Source organism: Bombus vosnesenskii, unplaced genomic scaffold (assembly GCF_011952255.1).
Source record: "Bombus vosnesenskii isolate JDL3184/JDL3185 unplaced genomic scaffold, Bvos_JDL3184-5_v1.1 scf7180000013274, whole genome shotgun sequence".
NCBI classification, from domain to species: domain Eukaryota; kingdom Metazoa; phylum Arthropoda; class Insecta; order Hymenoptera; family Apidae; genus Bombus; species Bombus vosnesenskii.
In genome coordinates this window covers 1,475,278-1,495,556 of record NW_022882932.1, presented here as the reverse complement: position 1 = coordinate 1,495,556, position 20,279 = coordinate 1,475,278, and the positions used below count along the sequence as shown (strand labels likewise).

Here is a 20,279-nt window from a genome sequence, read left to right as displayed (position 1 = left end):
AAAATCATTTATAAAAATATTTTGGATTAAAAAGTAATTTAAAAAGTTTTAATTTTAACATTAACTGTAACATTTTCTCTGTGACATTAAATAAAAATTGAGACATTACACAATTTAAAATATACATATGTTCTTATATTTAAATACAAAGCAATAGAGTTTATGCCTATTCAAGTTAATGTCTACTAATAAATTGTTACAATGAACATTAATAGTAAGTACATTGTTTACAAGTATAAAAGTTAAGATCAGTGTTTTATTATTTATAGATATTTTATAATTTTTTAGATATAGGTAAATCGAATTATTAATGTGATAATTAAAATTATCAATTATATATATAAGAAAGGTTTTTACAATTGAAAATATGAAAATTTTTTCTTCAATAAAACTACGAGTGTTTTACAATAATATAAAATTTAAAGTATTATGCTAAGAAGTTTTTTTTCAATTATTATGAAATTTAACACAAAACGGATAATCATTACCTATGAGTGTTTAAAGTTTAAAGTAGGAATACTTTGTGTTATATTATATTTTAAGTAGAAATTTATATTTTATGAAAATCGTACGTTTTTTCGATTTCACTTCAGTGGACGGAAAGGTATTAATAATACTTCTATAATACTTTGTTTTATAAGAAAAAAATGCGGAAGTATAAAATAAAAATCTATAGTATAAAAAAGTTATAAAAAAAATATAAAATCTAGTATACACAAATTACATGCAACGGTAACTTTAGAACACATAAAAATAGGTTTTAAAGATATTTAACAAAATTGTTATATACAATATATAATGTCACGTAAATGCATGAATATGAACACTTATTTATTAATGATATTAATTTAATTCTAATTCTGGGATATATGGTTCAGTAATTGCAGTGACTGGACAAATGCTTAAGGTTTCCTGAAAATGCAAAATGGGATAGTCAGACCAAGAAATAGAAAATATTTTATTTCTATGCATTTAAAATAAAATGAAGCATAATTCCTACCAATCTTATTAATTCTGCAAATGTTGGTCTTTCCTGACTTTCCATATTCCAGCAAGATAACATAACTTCGTGAAGTGGATCAGGAGTATCTGGTAGTTGTGGTAATCTAACTCCTTGCTCAATTGCTTCTTCCACTTCACTATCAAGCGAAAAATTAGAATATGGTGTACCACCCATACTAAGCATTTCCCACAAAAGTACACCAAAAGCCCAGACTACTGCTGGTTGGTGTTTTTTTCTATTACCAAGGCACTCAACAGACATCCATCGAGTATATTTTATATCTTCTAAAGCATACTTGGATATTCCATGTCCCATTAGTTTAGGTATCCATTCATTTGAGAGACCTACACTACGTGCACAAAGATATTCATGTATAATTTTATAATTTTCAAGATGTTGTAAAGCAGATGCTATCATAGATCCTATAGGTAGAATATGTTCAACAGGAAATGTGTTCCCAGATCTGGCAGCTAATAGACAATTTTTTAATGTCTGAGGTGGTAATTCAAGTACAACGTGTAATGTATCATGAGTTTCACATGTTCCTATAAGATCTGCAAGATATTTCATAGGAGATGCTTTAATACAAACATCTAGTTCTCGTAACATATGTCTTTTGTCAGATACTTTCAATAATTTGTCAGCTATACTATGAACAGCTACACTACAAGATTTGTCATTTTTTTGAATAACACCTGTATGTACTGTCCCAAATCGCCCTCTACGTATTGTAGTGTCATTAATCGTCAGTAAGTTTTGTGGTATAATCCATACCTTCTTTTTCAGTTCTTGATAATGATTTACCCTTTCAGGTACATCCTCTGGAATATATGCTAAATTGTCAACTTCGTACAATGGACCTTGCAATGTAAGTTCTTGTTGCTCTGGAAGTTTCCTTATCCGAAACTTTTCATGGCGTTCTTGCAATGTTAAATAAAGTATTATTGAAACTATAAGTAACGTTCCCAAAACAGCAATTGCAATACATAGTATAAAAATTGTCAAATTTAGACTGTTATTTCCACTTTCATTATAAATTGTCAGCTTATTAATTAGATCTGAATAAGCATACTGCACTTGTCTTTGAAATTTAGAAACTACTGTTAAGCCTATTTGTGGCATTACTTGAGTATTTAATGGTGCATTATAATATGCGCCAATCATTTTTCCATCTCCTACTATAAATTTTGTATATTTGTAAAATTCTGAAGATTCAAATTCTCCAGTAATATAATATCCTAGACTTTGCTGTATTGATGTTTCATAATTGTAATAAGTTACATTAGGACCTGATGGAGGTATTGTACCAGGTTGACAAACAAATACTTGGTAGGTACTAACAGGACCATATTCACTACTTCCCTCTGATAATAAAACAGTTATTGTGGTACTTGTTTGTTCTATTACTTTTGGCATTATTGGCTTATTAGGTGGTCCTATTAAAGTCCATCCTAAAATATATGTAGGTTCACTATCTGTTTGGGTGTTTGCAGCAGTGATTGATACATTATACTTTGTGCCTGGTTGTAAGCCTTGTAAAATGGTACTATTTGAAGCTCCTCCTTGAATCTGACTTTCTACGGCTGGTACTAAATTTGAAGCAAATGTTTCAACAACCACTGCCTTTAAAGTATAAGATGTAATATTTCCATTTCTGATATTAGGCGGTTCCCATGTAATTTGTAAATTATTAAATCCATTGTGAATTATTTGTGCACTCCTTGGTGGACTAGGACCTGGATATATGTTTTTAAGTTTATAAATATCAAAATAGAATGAAAGTACATAGTATTTTTAAAAAATATACCTGTTTGTCCAGTCGAATAAATACTCATTGCATCTTGACTACCACAATAATTGTTCTGATCAGCAATACAAAGAAAAGTACAAGAAGTAGATATACCTCTCCTACCGTACCTACTACCACAAAAGCATTGTTGACCATTCATTAATCCTGCAAACCTATTAATTTTAATGTGAATTAATATTAAATTTTACTTTAAAAATATTAAATATTATAACATTTGTAACAAACGTTATAGTAATATTACAACAATAACTTACATATAATAACGTGAACGACATTCTTTGATACATTCTGTAGGTGTATTAGCATGATTTAATATTAAGGTTGGTAAATCGGGATCCAACGCGGAACTTCGAAAACAACCCTCATATTTTTGGCTAAGTATATGATCACAGAAATAGAAAAGTAGAAATAATATTATCATTATATATTGTAATGTTTTATAAATACAATTCCTATAATTCAATTTTTATTTATACTACTAATTGTAAGTACATTGCAGATATTAGTGTGACGTTCTTTCAGAATAGTTTAAATCTGAATCACTAAACGAATGGTGACATTATATTTAAAACGAAGAAATAAGGTTAACTGTGCACTGATCCTTATTCTTCGTAATTATTAAGATAAAACAATATAGTCTTTGGTTTTTTATCATTTTTATTATTAGTGACAACTTTTAAGAATCTTTATACTGAGTAAGATATTAAAAGTCACAAAATATTTCACGGGTGTGGTAGCATCTAAGTACGTATACTTATTTACTACCTATACCCATTACTATGATTATGATTAATGTTCATTCGCTTGTGGCGCTAGTAATATTTAAAATTTAAAATGATATTGTAATAGCATACATATTAGATATTAGTTTTAAATATCGTGTCATTTTTGTATTTAATATTTATTCTTTACAAAATCTTTGGACACCTTTTCTTTATTTCATTTTGATACTTATAATAATTTTATACTTTGATCTTTTAAAGTAAAAAGTTGAGTATAATTTCATTAAAATAGTCATAAATTTTATATAGTGACAAAGTACAATAAATTTCCTTCCATTTAATGTAATCATATCACATCAAAAAATAATTTTAATATCTTATCTTACCAATAATAATATTAATCATTAACTAATAAGTATGTAACTATAAATAAAAGATAATTAAATAAATTTATTTAAACAATATATTTTATATACTACATTTTATATTTTTTCAAATATAATATACAATAATATATAAAATGTATGATAACATACACATATAATTAAATTCTATACCTGGTATATATGCATTATTTTTGCTATTTATTTATTATTCATTCATACTATTAGTAATCGTCCTGATTAGAATGCAATACAAATTAGCAAGTAAATTTTATTATATTCTTTTTATAATAATCTTGTTGACAATACTTTAAGAATCTTGTGCAGTGCTGTTAATAAATATATATGTAATGTTTGCTTAATATAACAAATGTTTAATCACATATTCTATAACTAAATTAGAATAATATTCATGAAAATAAAAAAAGCTCATGTCAGGTATCTTACATTAGTGACATATAATAAATCAGAATATGATGAAATACTAGCATTATAAAAAAGATTACAAATGCACATGTATTTATTTAATTACAATACACTTTTAAGTCTTTAACAACACTGCTTTTCTGGCACAGGTACATGTAACTTAAAAAAATACAAATTAGTTATCACAAATTTACTGTAAATAAATCGACAGTTCCATCTATACATGGCTCTTATGATATAAATATATACAAGTATCAATTGTATTTCATGTAACAATGTTATGTAAATATTAGATCTGAATCAATACAAGTTTGATTAAGTTCTACTAAAAAATGACAAAATAATATTACATGAGATATTGCAACATATTAGAAGCATAACTGTGTATTTTCTAGTTACATGTTGTACATATATAAAATCTAGAACCAAATAAAAATATTAGTTATATTATTTATACTACACACGCATTCCTGTTGATATATTGTATAACTATAATAACAAATATAAACTGTTATATTTTAATCATATGTAAGCATTTAATGGCTTAATACTGAGAATTAATAACAGTTTACAGTTGTATTATTTTTACCTACATTTCACTACTTTTAATTGTATTATTTCAAAGTATACTACAGCTTCGTTTATATTATAGACAATATTTAGGGATTCTATGCTTGAATATATATCGTGATACTTCGAAGAAATCTTTTACGTAATTTTTGCTAATAAATTAACCTCTATATTTTTATGAGAATTAGGACTAATTCATTTAGGACTGGCTCACAAAATCAAAGTATTAGATTACTTTAGCAATGTCCGAATATAATAAAATAGTTTACTCACAGTCATTTATAACTTACAAAATAATTATAGCAATAAAAAAAAAAAGATTAAATATAATTTAAACACTAAAGCTATACCTTATTTTAATAAAGCAACTTAATGAAATATTGACATTATCTATTCAGCATATCGTGCTATTGACTCATTTTATAAAATAAACAAATAATTCTTAAAAGTTGATGAAATGTGTTTTCGATGCAACATTCAGATCACTTGTTTATTATGACATTAAATTGCATACTTTTTATATGCAAACGTAACGATTTCTCATTATTGTGCCTGTTAGCAAGTCTTCTTTGAATTGTATTGAAATTATGTTCTTAAAGGAAGCAATGTAATTTTTTTTAAGTGTCCACTGAATTATTTATAATCATTTGTTCGAGATATAGTTACTAAAAAAAAAATCTTATATTAATATATAGTTTGTTAAACAATAAATCATGATATATAAGCAGTCTTACAAAAGTTGGTGCTCTAAATACACCTGAGACATTCCTAATAAATGAAATTTTGTCCTTTAAACAGGAGTTTAATCAAGAGTATATTCTTACAAAATCTAAATGAATTAATAGGAAATAATACTTAATTCATTCATTATTTAGATAACTCGTTTGTGATTCCATTGTTCAAGGAATGAAAACGTATAATATTTAGCAAAGTTTGTCATACTCATGTTGAGGGACCTTTTTTTCTTTTGCTGCTTTGTATTTGTTTGTAAGATTTTTTATTTCCAAGTCCTAATAGATCATATATAATGAATTAAAAAACGTAGATATATAAAAGTACAGTTACATAAATAAGAAAAATTTGAGAAATATCTTACGTTTTAATTGAGCCCCTCGGGAGCGTGTCACACGTGGTGAAACCTTCGCTAAAGAAAGCGTTGTCAAGGAATTTTTCTTTTTTAATTGAACTATTTGTTCCATAGCTGGTGTCATCCACTTTGTTTTAGGATCTCTGTTTAAAAAAAAAGAATTATTTTACACTGTTATTGTATATAATTTAAATATACTCACTCTAATGTTTTTGGTAAAGATTTATGTCGAAATGCGCCTGATTGTTTCTCTTTCATTCTCTGAATTACGCTTAACATGGCATATGTAGGCAAGGATGGAGGAGGCGGAGAAGGAGGTGGTGTAAGTGGTGAAGGTGGAGTTTGTAGACTAATTTTTGCGAGCTTATCAGGATGAAGCGCTAGCACTGCTTCCCAACAAAATTCTTTTCGTTCAACTGGATATTTAGGTTGTGTATTTCGAGTTATGCGTATCTAAAAATAATAATGCATATTATTTTATTATGAAATAAGATTTAATACTAATAAAGAATGTAAAAGTATACCTCGCCATTTACAGGTCTACAAGGTTTCCTTTCTCGTAAGTACGGTCGTTTGAAAGACATGGGATAAGAAATATTTTCATTAGATTCTCTTAAAGGGTGCAAACATGTAGGAACATCATTTTTTTGCCTAGAACCAGACTGAAATAAACTACGTAGATAGGAATAGTTAGGTTTAGTTTCAAATCCCAATTCAGTAATATATTTCATATACTCCATAATGGCAGCTGGTAAAAAATATTAAATATTAATATTTAATTTTAAAAATCTATTAAATATATCAGTCATGAATATTTTTAAAGTAGCAATTTGTCTAATTAAAGTAGAATGGGTTTACATTATTTTTCATATTTAAAAATATTTGAAATATTGATATACAAAGTACAATAACTTACCAGGTGGTTCTTTTTTATAAGGAAAACATTTATGCATAAATAATGATAAATTTGAAAGTAAAATTTCTTTTTGTGCATGGACTTCTTCTGGATCCATTGCTGATGTTACACTATTATCTTCCTTTTCCCAAGGTAATTTGCCACACAACCATTGTAGTATATTGTACCCTAATGTTTCTAAATCTCCTCTTCTTGAGTGTGCTACAGTAATATCAATTTGTAATAAACTGAAGTGTAATTATGTTGTAAAAAATGAAATATAACAAATTTATAAAACTCACTTCCATGATGTGCATCTCTTGATGTGAATTCTAATGTTCCTTCATGAGCTCTTCTTTCATCATGAACAAATGGCTTATGTACACCTGCGCTTGTACGAAAACGATAAGCTAATCCATAATCAACCAAATAAGCTTGAAATTTTTTTGTTGTTATATCTTCTGCACTTAAGGACAACAAAATATTGGATCCTTTAACATCTGCATGAGCATATCCTTGACTGTGAATATACTCAAGTGCATCTAACTATAAAAATGTGAAAAATAATGAAATTACAAAATTATTAACTAATTTCTAAATTTTCTATTTTTATAGTAAAGTACCATTTGAACAGCTAGCCTGTTAACAAGTTTAATTGGTAATTTTCTCCCATTTGATATAAACAATTTTCCAATATCAATGCCATATCTTGGAATTACTAAAAATCTATACTTTTGCCCTCGATATATGTGAGAACCAGATCCCTCATATGTTGGAACACCTATTCGTCTTTTTCCTTGTGACTTGCACCAGGTATCAACTAAAATTCATAATAATGGAGATATATATGAAACATAGATTATATATGTTATATACAACTAAGTTACTTACTCATATGTTTACGAGCTGCTCTTATATAAAAATTCATTTCAACAAATAGTGGACCGTTATTATGTGGTTCAATTTTTATCACATACTTTGCATCTTGTCCAATTGGAGCATTAATGTCATTTGATGCTGTAATGTAAAATTTTTAAATTTAATATTAATAGCAACAGATAATGAAATAGTGAATACAACATTTAAATAATTTATTAAAAATATGTTTCTGTTTGTTTGATCGTGGTTGGCACTAATTTTATTTCAATCAAACGGTATTTAAGTAATGAATACTACCTAAGTATATATCACCAAATCCACCGTATCCTATTGCATGTCCTAGTTTCCATTTGTTTTGAGTAATATCTGTTAATATTTCCCCAGCTGGCAATTGATCAGGTAATTTGCAACCTAATGCTGCTACTCTTTTAACAGGTATCTCTTCACCTCGTCTTGGTGCCATTATCGCTATATAGTTATTTATATAAAATTCAACATTCTATTAACTTGTACACTATACTATGATGGAAATATTAACTATTTATTAAGAATAAAAGATTGGACAATATTATAGTTTATTATAAATTCTATATAATTTCACAAGAAAATTCTTCTATATATAAAATTATAAAATGATCATATAACTGCAAATAATTGCTTTTTATATGAATTAAAACATTATATAAAATAAATTATATTTTAACCTATATTTAAATTTTATATTTGTTATGAATACAATAGTAGAAATGTTCAATATAAATAAGGAATAAAAAATAAGTATAATCTGGTTGAATGCAATGAGTTTATATATAAATACATAATCCTTTTGATTATTTTTTGATTATGTATACACATTGTTAATTATACAAAAGAAAAGTTATATATTTATGCACTGAAACATATAAAATTATTATTTTTATATATATATTTAAACTGAATAGAAGATTTTAATATATGTTATGAAATTACAACATGAAAATCTTTAAACTTTTACGCTAAAATAAAAATACATTTTATTCAAATTAATATTTGAATATGTATAACCTATACTGTAAACAATTCCATTTTGTATTATAAATGTAATTAAATTTATCTTATTTATCCCTTTAATTAAATAAAATAATAATTTGATAGATAGATATGCATTACTATATAATAATTAATTTTATAATTCAATACTACAGTACAATAGTAGTGATGAAAAAAGTAGAAATGTGTTTTCTATATTTTTGTACAACAGTCGTCACTGATGCAGTAGAAAATGCATTATTTAAATACTACCTAATAAGGTTTCTAATAAATACAAATTACGTAAATATTATCATAAAAATTGTCTTCGCTTTTTCTAGTACTTTCCCAAGAGTTCATATATAACTCGCTACCTTGGTTTTCAAAATATTACTTCCTATTTGTGTAAATTAAACAAAAAAATATAATTTTAAGGATTCCATGTTCAACTGTCAACTAAAATAATTAACTAATAAAAAGCATGAAATACTCTTTCATTTTAGCTTGTATACCTTAGAAGACGGATTAAAGGACATCGCACAAAATCTCTTTAATTGTTTAGCACATCGGAATCTTTAATAATTTAAAGTATTTCTTTTTTGTGTTTTGAAACTCTGACTATCCTCCAGAAAGATTTCACCTAGAGTAAGAATACACCACACTGCCATTTCATGAACTAAGGAGTTTAACGGAAACCGATCAACTGAAGAGGGCGTCCTTAAATTTATATCTTCTTGACTAAGCATTTAAATAACGCTAATATTGACAATAAAAAACCCGCTATATTATTTTACTGTCCACTATATTGTCTATTATATTTCCAATATTTTAATCTAACATGATGAGTTATGATTGTTACATAATATTTCATTTTTATTAATAGCATCCGTTTTAATAATTGATTTACTATGTTATAGATAGTTCACTTTTAAAAATGTAATGCCTAGAGAAAAGAGAATTAATGAATTTTCTTACATACATATATTTTTTAATGTATTTTTTTCTAACGTAATAATATTATCATTGGTAGCATCTGGTAACATCTACAAGCTTAGATGACCATTGAATATTACAAATTTATATAAATTTTATCTATATAAATGAAAAATGTCAAATGTATTTTAATTAATTTCCTTAATTGATTTTGTATAAAAATGTTTATTTAAATATCTAGTAATGCTGTTCAATGTTTTCGTAATTATTTTTTACATTTTCAGTATAAAGGTTATTAAGTAAATAATGAAAAGTACGATGAAAAAAAAGGATTACAACACAATTCTAAATATTTTGTAGATCTGTAAAACAATATTGTAAAGAATTATATGTAAAAATTATATAATTATAATACAATTTAATGTGTAAGTAAACCGGTTTTTCTGGCATTAATTTATTTAAACATAGATTTGTTTCATACCATTTTAATGGTGTCTCTCGTACAACAAAATATGATAATGAAAATGAAAATTGAAATTAAAATTAAAACTAAATGCTGCTCTACTGAGGAAATGATATAATTGTATACAATTTAAAATATTTAATATTAATTTGTTTTGTTTTAATATGTTCTATCAAAAATTCAATAAATTACAGAGTGGAAGTCGTAAGTTGCTGCATATGTAGCTTGGTTCTTTTACGATGAGTCTTCGAACCCATGAGAAATGTAACATCAACCATAGCCTTCTAGAAGCAATCAGCGCATGAAGCCGTAATGGACGAAAAGAAGTAATTACTAGCTGACGGCTTGTGAAAGTGGAAGTTTCAGTTCGTGTGTTTATTGTAATATTCCTTTAGCTTTAGAGTCCTATTAAAATGACGTAAATATTTGTTAAATGATGGTTGATGCTTTATTTCTATTTTCAAATATATTATGTAAGTACAGTATTGGTTCTTTGTTGAGATCATTTTAATGGTTAGAATACCAAAGCATCCATTAGAGTCTTCTCTGATATCTATAACTATTACTATGAAAAACATGTTTTCACACAGCAAACTTACATGTTGAGTAATGTTTATATGTCTATGCATAGTTCGAATATTTGTTTTGTAATATTGATTACTAGAGTATTAAATTCATACTTGTATTTTATTATATCTCAAGAAAGTGTGCTTAAGAAGATTGTTATGTATCAAAGGTTATTTAATGTCAATTTTTTAAATATTTCAAGTACAATATGATTAAAATATGTTTTTGTAACTACATAATACAACTTACAGACATTAGATTTCATTTATTTGCAATCATTAAATTTTTTTTTTAAATCTAATAATTGTAAGTATGGATTATAATAATATATATATATATATATATCAGTATTAATAAAAGTTCTATGTTGAAATAAAACTATATCTTTTATATATTACTTCCACTAAATAACTGTATTACATATTTTAGTGAGAACACTGCCATAGTATTATTTAAAATAAGAAATGTCTTACCCTGGTCAGCCCCCAATGGGAATACCAGGCATGCCACCAATGCCTTACATGGTTGGTGCACCTCCACCAATAATTGGTGGTGTAATGCCTATGGCACATGTAAGTAAATATAAAATTAAATATTCTAAAATTTGGGCATGTTTGTTTTGTATGCTGTTGGTAAATTTATGATCTCCTGTTACCAATCGTTTGCACTTGCTGTCAATAAAATTTTCAATGGTTTCAATAAAGAAACTAATTATTTTATTAACTAAAACTCTAATACAAAGTAATGTAACTTAATATAATTTCTTTGTTAGATTAATCTCCTAATATTTTAATGTGTCATTTTTCTTATTCATTTCAAATGATAGCGATTATATATTAAATAATTAAAATATTAATTAAAAATTGATGTATTATTTAATTCGTAATAATGTAATTACTTTATATAATCTATTTGTTTTTTAAATAAAAGATAAAAAGTAATATATTCAAGTGCCAGAAATGTTAAAAGAAAAATAATACGCATCTTTAGTTACTGTAAAAGAAAAATCAAAAGCATGTAATGTTTGATTTTATTAATTTAAACATCACTGATTATATCATAATTAAACATTTTTCTATATGTTAATGCAGTTGTTTTGTATAATGTATTAACATCCTGTATTTAAATTACACTATGAATGGAATGCATATTACTTAACTATTTATGCTATAGGATTATTGTATGAGACGTCTTCTAAAAGTTATGTTTTCTGGCACAAATTTTCATCTTAAGTTCTTTTTATTTGATATATGCATGTCTTACCTTTATAATAAAATATAATACAAGGAAAAAGGTTAACATACTATTAGGGGGAGGGGAGATTCTGGACTGCATGAGTAGAGATGTGCATTATTAAGAATACTACCATTTATAAAACATAGATGATTCCAACACCCGTATCTGCGATGCAGACCTCAGCTCCAGCTGTTCGGTATGCACGTAACCAAAATCGTCATGACAATAATCGTCGTCGTGAAAGAGAATCTGGTCCGCCAGTTACCGTATTCATTGGTAACATTATGGAAAGAGCACCTGATGTGATGATTCGACATATTTTGGGTGCATGTGGTCATGTGCTTTCATGGAAGAGAGTTCAAGCATTTGGATTTTGCGAATATGCAGGTCCTGATGCAGGTCTTAGAGCAGTTAGATTACTTCATGACATGGAAATAGGTACAAAGAAGCTTGTTGTCAAAGTTGATGCAAAAGCTAAAGTCGTTTTGGATCAGTTCAAAGGTAAATTTAAAATACTTGCAGTATTTACATATATACATATTAATCATTTATTTTGATTTGTTACTTCTTTGTGTATAATAGCAGAAAGAAGGAAAAAATTAAGAGGAGGCCAATCGCCTCTACAAGATGAAACATCAATTGAAGGGGCAGAAGGAGAAGAAGGTGAAGATTACATGGATGAGGGTATGAGAGTAGTGGATGCAGATGCACTAGCACGTATTAATCAAATTATAGCTGAACATGCCGCTGATTTAGAAATGGCTCAAGCTGCTCCTGGTAGTGTACTAATTCTATTCATAGTAATGTATTGAATTAAATTGGAGAACTAACAAATATTCTTTAATTATATGTTATAGAAGAACATCAAATAAAAATGGTTGCTAAGTCTTTGAACCTGGATGATGCAGAAATAGAAGAAAGTAAAAGAGACTTGATTACACGAGAAATTGGAAAATTCAGGGAGGTTATGAAGGTAATTATTTTCATAATTATTTTAGAAATCTTGTTATGTCATTCCTACTTTTCTGCCCTTCTTTTTGGTCGGATATGATATACCAAGATATTAGAAGGTATTATGAATTGTGGTCTAATAGGATTGGGTAAAAACTTTGCAAAAGTTTAGGTATAAGAATGCTAACAATTATTGTAAAATTGTTAGTGTCGATTATGTGAATTTTTTACGAAGCATTATAAACATTATTCTATAATATATTGTAATCTTCTCTAAAAAGAATTATTTTATGCGAAAAACTATATTAACTAATATAAATTATTTTAATGGACAATAGTGTTTGTTATACATTCTTCTGTGTATATGATAGACAGCATATTTAATTTCTTAAATTTTTTGCTAGAAAGAATCATATCTTTGAAAGTAAAATTTTAACTGCAATATATTATATTACTATAGAGCTTTTATTTTTTTCTGCATTTAATATGTAAGTGTTATGAAGATAATATTTATCTGTTTCTGTTTTGTGCAAATGATTAAGAATATGTTTGTAATACTTTGTAGTATTTATTCTATTATCTTTAAAAAACATGATATGAATATTCTTTTTCGTTTTTCAAATAAAGAAATAAAATGAATCACTTTACAAATAGGAAAACATGAAATATACTAACTTTTTTTAAAAACTATATATTTAATAAAAAAAATGTGTTTTTAAATTATAGTTGTGAAGAGTTTGTACTAAGTTTAACAAGTTTATAATACTTTTTGATTATATCAATGACTAGTGAATTCATGAATTGTGTTTAATTCATTTTTAAATGATTGTATTGTTACTAAGTTACAATTTGTATGTGACAAATATTTAGATGTTTTTATGCTTTAAATACTATAATGAAATGCATTGTAAATATGTATTATAAACGTTTATACACGTTTTATGCATTTGATTATATCTATGTTTCATGTTAGACAACTATTGATCGAACTCGCAACATATTTATATAGAAAATTAAATGCATTTGGGCAGGCAAAAGAGGATTACAAGTGTATAGTTGTAAACTTTAGCTTTTAAGTATATTGTGATAAAGTGCGTGTGTGCTATGTTAGCTCTAAAAAATTGGAGCCGTGACTCGTTGCTATAATTATAATAACAGGCAGCGTGCGTCGCACACAGCAAACGCACACGCCTAGGAATGCTGTGTGTGGGGACCACTCTTTCACTCACTCATTGGCTCTGAAGGGAGTCAATCACAGCACATCCCTCGTATTTTCGCAGGCAGCTGCAGCCTCGTCGGTAAGTCAGAGTATATCCAACCAACAAAACATGAAAAAACAAGAAATGTGCAATATTAAGACGGGAGAATCTCGTAACTCTACAACATGCTGACATCATGTAGCCAATAAATCTGTTTCTATTGAAACTCCATTTTCTTAATTCATCGCATACAATTCTGCATTATATTAATAGCATTAATGCTATTGTATTTTAAATACAAGTTATTCCATATAATCAAATTTCTTTACCTGTTTCTATAGTTATTGTGCTAAACTGCTGGCACCAATATTGTTATAAAAATGCAATGTATTTTTATATAATATGATGTTTAGTTTTAAAGAAATTACATTACAAAATCAATTCTTATAGTTTTAAAAAATGAAGAACTTGTGTAATGGTATTATAGAATGCAAAATAATAAAGGATAAAGAGTTGGAAGGCTTTAGTAATATTTTAAAGTAAATGCAACATTATAATTATATAGCTGAAATTGTAATAAAAAGGTTCTCTATAACACAGATGATTCTCTCATTAATTGATTCAATGGCAGTGCTGTCAATCACTATGAGGATTATATATTCTTTGAGTCAATTAGCAAAAGAATTACTTTATATGAGATTGACATGAATAAGTTTAAAAAATAATACTAAATTAATAATTATAGATTACTATATTCCTAGAAAATTTGATTATTCAATTTTTCATTGAGTGAGACTATAAAATTAATTAAGATTGTTGTATTATTTGTTTTTCATGAAAGATAATTACAATTTATTTTTATATTTGTATTAATGTCTAGCAGTTTAGTACGGATATATAGAAGATCAGCAAAGTGCCATTCCATTTGTTTTTACACATTGTTTAGGATCGGTAAAAAATGTTATACATTGAACAAAGAAATTTGACGCTGACATATTTTATAATATATTCTTAGATAGATTATTAATAGGATCGAGACTTTCTGAATCCTACACACAATGAAATGATTTTGTCTTCACAATGGCGACTGTTCAGTTGTTGTCTTTATTTTGTGTAAACAGCTTCTGTCAGCGTCTCGATCAGACATGTAGTACCTAGGTGCGTCCTCCATTCTCCGGTACCACCACACTGACTGACCAAGTCAACTTCACACCGTGAGTAAACTCCACAACCATGAGCCAACACAACCATTCGGTTCTTGTAGTTTTGTTAGTGAACTGCCCATCTGAATACCTATGACCACTGATATTTCATGTTTCAACAGTCTGTTTTTTTCCTCATATGTGCATCTACTTTTATGCACTCAGTTACTCTATCCTTATTAGATTAAAATACTATGGGTTATTGTATGGATATTTAATTTTGAAAACTAAGAGAAAGCAGTTCATAATTTTGAATATGTTTTTTCTTATATAGCATAGTCCACTGATAGCTTTATATAGGGTTTATTAACAATGTCATAAGCAGGAAGGAATAAGCAGCGTTAGGTTTCATAATTTTTTGTCACTAGAAAGTAATATTCATTAGAGTCTATGATTTAGGACTCTCCAAGCAGTAACCCATTATTGTTATTATTATATCAAGTAAGGATGAACCATATTAATTTATTTCTAAGACGTTACGTTGATAATACGGGACGATAAGGGTGGGCAAACTATTGTGCATTTGATATCCAACAGTTTGCTGCATCAACTGCATAGCCAGAAGAAAACACAGTTGACAGACGTGTGACAGTTTCTTGGCAAAAATGAAAGGTGTTTTGGTGGAATCCCTTCTTCGTGATGACTCCGCTTCTGATTGGTATAATACTTTCTAATAATTATTGAATATTGACAAGAAATCTAAATATCACCCCTTTCAACTCTTAGACTTATATAGCTTTAGACACTATTGATTTACAGGCACATTTGCAATGTTGTAAGTACATTGGGTGGCCTCTACAATGCGTCTGTTAGCATTAAGGTATTCTTAATTTAAGTAGAGCTTAAGAAATTTCTTATGCTTGTTTCCAAAATTTATACCTGCACTTAGGTAATTGATATGTAAACAAGATTTCGTGTAAGATGCTGCTGAGCGAGCATACTCCAGAGGAGTGAGTATACTATATTGAGATGAACAGAATTATGATACTTGATATGTGATTAATTTTTGTACAACTAGTAATCGTTCAACATTGCAATCTTTGTAATGTTAGAGATACTAAAATTAAAGTAAAATTTGTATACAAAATGTAAATGTTTAAAAAATATACAAAATGTTAAAAATATTTTTTTAAAAGAATTTTCATAACGAATTAAGACTTCTTTTTGAAGTATTTATTTCAAGTAATCATTTTGTTGATATAAAGATTCGTATAATATTACTTTTTAAATAATATCGATTGTTTGTGCAAATATTTTGTATGTATCAGGGCATCTATATTTTGAATTCAAGAAAAGAAATGATAATACTGCACTGTTATAGTGTAGTGATATTTTACCACTTTTATATTCATTAACTAACTTTACACTTACAGTAACCTTTCTCTACCCTTTAATTTTTATAACTGAGGAGGATATACGATTGCTAGTTTTTGCGTTTTATTATCACAGCCTGATAAGTTTGCTTTGAGTATTTGGTCTCACCTATTTTTTTATTTTTGTTTTTTATAGAAGCAGGAGGAGGAGAAGGCTCAAGTTAAACGGAAGAAAGAAGCTGTTGAGAAAGAAGAACGGGAGAAACGTGAAAAAGAGCGACGAGACAGGCGTGATGGCAGTAACACTAAAGACGATCAAGACGGCGATCCTGGTAGTCCCACGTCTCATAAAGGTCGCAGTAGTAGTACCGGAAGTAGTAGAAGAGACAAAAGGCGGTCTAAATCTAGGTATTAACATTTAACAATTTCCGGAAAGTGTTTAAAAATTCATTAATTTACAATATAAAATTTATTGTAAGTATTTTCTATTTTTCTTAAGATCTAAGGAACGAGAGAGGGATCGTCAGAGAAGCGACAGAGATCGTGATAGAGATAGAGATCGAGAAAGAGATAGAGAAAGAGAACGAGAAAGAGACCGTGACCGCGAAAGAGAGCGGGAAAGAGAACGTGAAAGAGATAGAGAAAGGGAAAGGGACAGGGAACGAGAAAGAGAACGTGAAAGAGAAGAAGCACGGAAAACTGAAAGAGAAATTATGCGTGAAAGGGAGGAAGAGGAAGAGGCGAAGGAGAGGAAAAAAAACGAAAGAAGAGCGAGAGAAAAAGAAGCAGCTTATCAAGAGCGTTTGAGGGCATGGGAGACACGGGAACGTCGAAAACAAAAGGAATACGAGAAAGAAGCGGAGAAACGCAGAGCAAAACGGGAAGCGAGAGAAAGGGAAGCAAAACGCTTGAAAGAATTTCTCGAAGACTATGATGATGAAAGAGACGACGCTAAATATTATAAAGGTAAAGAACTTTCACGTCGTCTAGAAGAGAGAGCACTGGAAGCAGAAGCTGATTCGCGGGATCGTTGTGCCGAGCGTCAAGAGCTTCAACGCCTTCGCGATAAACTTTATGCTGACGCTTCTCATCCAGATCCAGCGGCTGAGTTTGAAAGGGTAAAATGTTCCTAAATAATGTGATATTTTGGTTTATGACTAATTATAATATTGATTTTTATTAAGATATGTAATATGCATTTATCTTTCGTTGTATGTAGACTATTCCTTCTACATGAAGATATTGCTTATTTCAGTTAAAAGCTGAACGGGAGGAACAGTATAAGCCTAAACCGGTTATCACGATAATAGACGAAGAGGATGAAAAAATGGTGAAAAAGGAAAAAGAAGTTATGCCGCCCATAGAAACTGAACCAATTGAAAGTGATAGTGACGAATGTGTGCAATTTGATGATGTTTCTCAGTCAGAGGCACCATCTAGAACACCACCGCGGCATCACCACCATCATCGAAGACATCATCGTCATCATCAGAATCATCATCGTGATGGCGAAGAAACTGAAGAAGTTATAGAAACAGATAGAGAAAGTGTAAAGGGTACAAGATCGTCACCTTCTAATCAAACAGTAACAACACCAGTTCAGTCCATTCCACCCACATTAGATGAAGATTCGCGTATGTCTCTCGTTAGCGAACCAGAAAAAACTGGTAGTAGTGAGTAAACGATGTGATTTATTTAACTTATACAAATGCTCTATTTGTGTGCCACATTTTACTTTTATTACAGGTAACTTTGTGCCATTCGCTATGGGAAGCGGAGGCAATCGTGGAGGTGATCATGGTATCGGTAATAAAACTCCTGCTAGTCCAAGCACGGCTATTAATGTTAGTACGCAACAAACGAATCAGAATAAAAAGAAAGGTCGGATCGATGTTAAAGACGTATTTAATAATGACGATGATGACGATGGTGCTAATAACGCAAAGAAGCGTAAACTAGTTCCTTTAGGTAATTAAAAAGTATAAATATATTTTTCGTTTAGATAATGTAGGATCTTACTACAATTAGTTTATTTAAAATGAATTAAACAGGTGTTGGTTAAACAGGAAACGATGGTTGTTTAACGTGAACTAAATACAATAACGTGCTATAATTAAGACAACTAAATAGTTAATTTGCAACTCTCGTCACCACGGTTCCAACACTCTCTCTCACGTGGACCACATTCTCTCGACAACGCAATTCGCACTCTCTGACTTCTCGATTCACATTCTATGACTTCTCAATTAACACTGATCGCTCGTAGCTAGGGTCACGCAGGCCTTTTCCGCGTAACTATTCGATTGAAGGATCGACGATACATTGGCCTGTCGACACTTAGGCTTTCTCGCGACATTGTTTATGGTTCGCCCGATATCTCTTAGGCCTCTCGTCCACGATATTACAATAATATACGATTTTTATATGAATTCTATTCTAGATTATGGTGAGGAGAAAAAGAAAAAATCTAACGAAGAAGCTCCTAAAGCTGGAAAAGAAGAAAGTACAAAAAGTCAAGAAGAGAAAAGAAAGCACATAAAATCCCTCATTGACAAAATACCTACAGATAAAAATGCTTTGTTTGGCTATCAACTTGATTGGGCAGTAATAGATAATGTAAGATATATATTATGAATGAATATTTATGAATTAATTTTTCATCAATTTTTGTTATTTTTATAGACATTAATGGAAAAGAGGATAAGGCCGTGGATTAATAAAAAGATTATTGAATACATTGGAGAGCCTGAACCTACATTGGTAGATTTTATTTGTAGCAAAGTAATGGCCGGCAGCTCGCCTCAGGGCATACTTGATGATGTACAGATGGTAAATAATTTTTATTTTATTATTATTTATTATTTATATAATATTTTTGTTATTGATTTTATAATATCATACGTTGTAGGTATTGGACGAAGAAGCAGAAGTTTTTGTTGTCAAAATGTGGAGGTTATTAATTTACGAAGTGGAAGCTAAAAAAATGGGCTTAGTTAAATAAATGAAATACCAATTCAAAAAAGTACTAATCGACTTAAAAATTTATACTACACATCAAATTCCTTTGGTTAAAAAATGTACTATTTAGGTTATGTACCTTAATACATGATTACTTATATATAATTTGTAGGATCTTTCGCTAAACGAAAAACACAATGTTGCTCGATTGATAGGTAAACTAAATGTGTAGCACTTGAAATGTTAAATACAAATTGTAATTACGATTTATAATATTTGGGTTGTGTCTTTCCAAATTTGTTTATTCGTAGTTTTAAAGAGAGTTTCAACATGTTTATAAATGATAGATTTTTTACATTTTTCAAGAAGCTTGATGGATTTAATTTTAATGATTATATAATTTCATCATTTACAAATAATTTTTTCAAAATTTGTACATAGATACAGTAAAAACAACTGATGTTATCATATGTGTACATATATAATATATATTATTATATATTATTATTATTACTATTATTATTATTATCATCATCATCATCATCATTATCATTATATACTACACGCGCGCGTGCGCTATACACACGTAAGTTTTCTGTTTTCTGTTAATACTTCTTTGGTTTGTGTCAGAATAGTTTGACGTTAAACTAGTTACTAAAAAATGAATAGTGATA

The 20,279-nt window shown here is 28.5% G+C and overlaps 3 protein-coding genes across 4 annotated transcripts; 1 reads left to right on the top strand and 2 right to left on the bottom strand.

Annotated features, from left to right (window-relative positions):
• Positions 1-526: 526 nt before the first annotated feature.
• Positions 527-3,623, bottom strand: LOC117231821 (ephrin type-A receptor 3-like). The gene is made up of 4 exons (XM_033490652.1): positions 3,068-3,623; positions 2,811-2,965; positions 1,001-2,739; positions 527-912 (listed from the first exon to the last, which is right to left on the bottom strand). Exons 1-4 carry the CDS (start codon positions 3,232-3,234, stop codon positions 844-846), a joined length of 2,130 nt encoding a protein of 709 aa, XP_033346543.1. The 5' UTR covers positions 3,235-3,623; the 3' UTR covers positions 527-843.
• Positions 3,624-5,681: 2,058 nt separating this feature from the next.
• LOC117231826 (serine/threonine-protein kinase VRK1-like) lies at positions 5,682-9,515 on the bottom strand. Its single transcript, XM_033490658.1, has 10 exons — positions 9,296-9,515; positions 8,073-8,243; positions 7,788-7,913; positions 7,520-7,716; positions 7,199-7,442; positions 6,918-7,118; positions 6,526-6,749; positions 6,204-6,454; positions 6,011-6,144; positions 5,682-5,924 (listed from the first exon to the last, which is right to left on the bottom strand). Exons 2-10 carry the CDS (start codon positions 8,236-8,238, stop codon positions 5,857-5,859), a joined length of 1,611 nt encoding a protein of 536 aa, XP_033346549.1. The 5' UTR covers positions 8,239-8,243; positions 9,296-9,515; the 3' UTR covers positions 5,682-5,856.
• Positions 9,516-10,453: 938 nt separating this feature from the next.
• Positions 10,454-19,878, top strand: LOC117231819 (RNA-binding protein 25). 2 transcript variants are annotated; one of them, XM_033490649.1, is made up of 12 exons: positions 10,454-10,652; positions 11,176-11,318; positions 12,159-12,483; positions 12,565-12,759; positions 12,840-12,955; positions 16,844-17,055; positions 17,147-17,765; positions 17,903-18,320; positions 18,394-18,615; positions 19,088-19,263; positions 19,330-19,476; positions 19,556-19,878. In XM_033490649.1, the coding sequence occupies exons 2-12, from the start codon at positions 11,211-11,213 to the stop codon at positions 19,646-19,648; spliced, it is 2,631 nt and encodes an 876-aa protein (XP_033346540.1). In that variant the 5' UTR covers positions 10,454-10,652; positions 11,176-11,210; the 3' UTR covers positions 19,649-19,878. The 2 variants fall into 2 exon arrangements, with proteins under 2 accessions (XP_033346540.1, XP_033346538.1); XM_033490647.1 differs by having other exon boundaries at positions 12,129-12,483.
• Positions 19,879-20,279: the final 401 nt, after the last annotated feature.

Excerpts from the sequence above, each read along its gene's own strand:
- LOC117231821 (XM_033490652.1), bottom strand. The coding sequence starts at position 3,234 with ATGATAATATTATTTCTACTTTTCTATTTCTGTGATCATATACTTAGC. Across the intron at positions 2,740-2,810 it reads TTATTCGACTGGACAAACAG|GTCCTAGTCCACCAAGGAGT; the intron begins GTATATTTTTTA and ends ACATATATCCAG. Across the intron at positions 913-1,000 it reads TTGCAGAATTAATAAGATTG|GAAACCTTAAGCATTTGTCC; the intron begins GTAGGAATTATG and ends TTGCATTTTCAG.
- LOC117231826 (XM_033490658.1), bottom strand. The coding sequence starts at position 8,238 with ATGGCACCAAGACGAGGTGAAGAGATACCTGTTAAAAGAGTAGCAGCA. Across the intron at positions 7,914-8,072 it reads ATTTGGTGATATATACTTAG|CATCAAATGACATTAATGCT; the intron begins GTAGTATTCATT and ends TTTACATTACAG. Across the intron at positions 7,119-7,198 it reads AAGAGATGCACATCATGGAA|CACACTCAAGAAGAGGAGAT; the intron begins GTGAGTTTTATA and ends ATATTACTGTAG.
- LOC117231819 (XM_033490647.1), top strand. The coding sequence starts at position 11,211 with ATGTCTTACCCTGGTCAGCCCCCAATGGGAATACCAGGCATGCCACCA. Across the intron at positions 11,319-12,128 it reads GTGTAATGCCTATGGCACAT|ATGATTCCAACACCCGTATC; the intron begins GTAAGTAAATAT and ends TATAAAACATAG. Across the intron at positions 17,766-17,902 it reads CAGCGGCTGAGTTTGAAAGG|TTAAAAGCTGAACGGGAGGA; the intron begins GTAAAATGTTCC and ends TGCTTATTTCAG.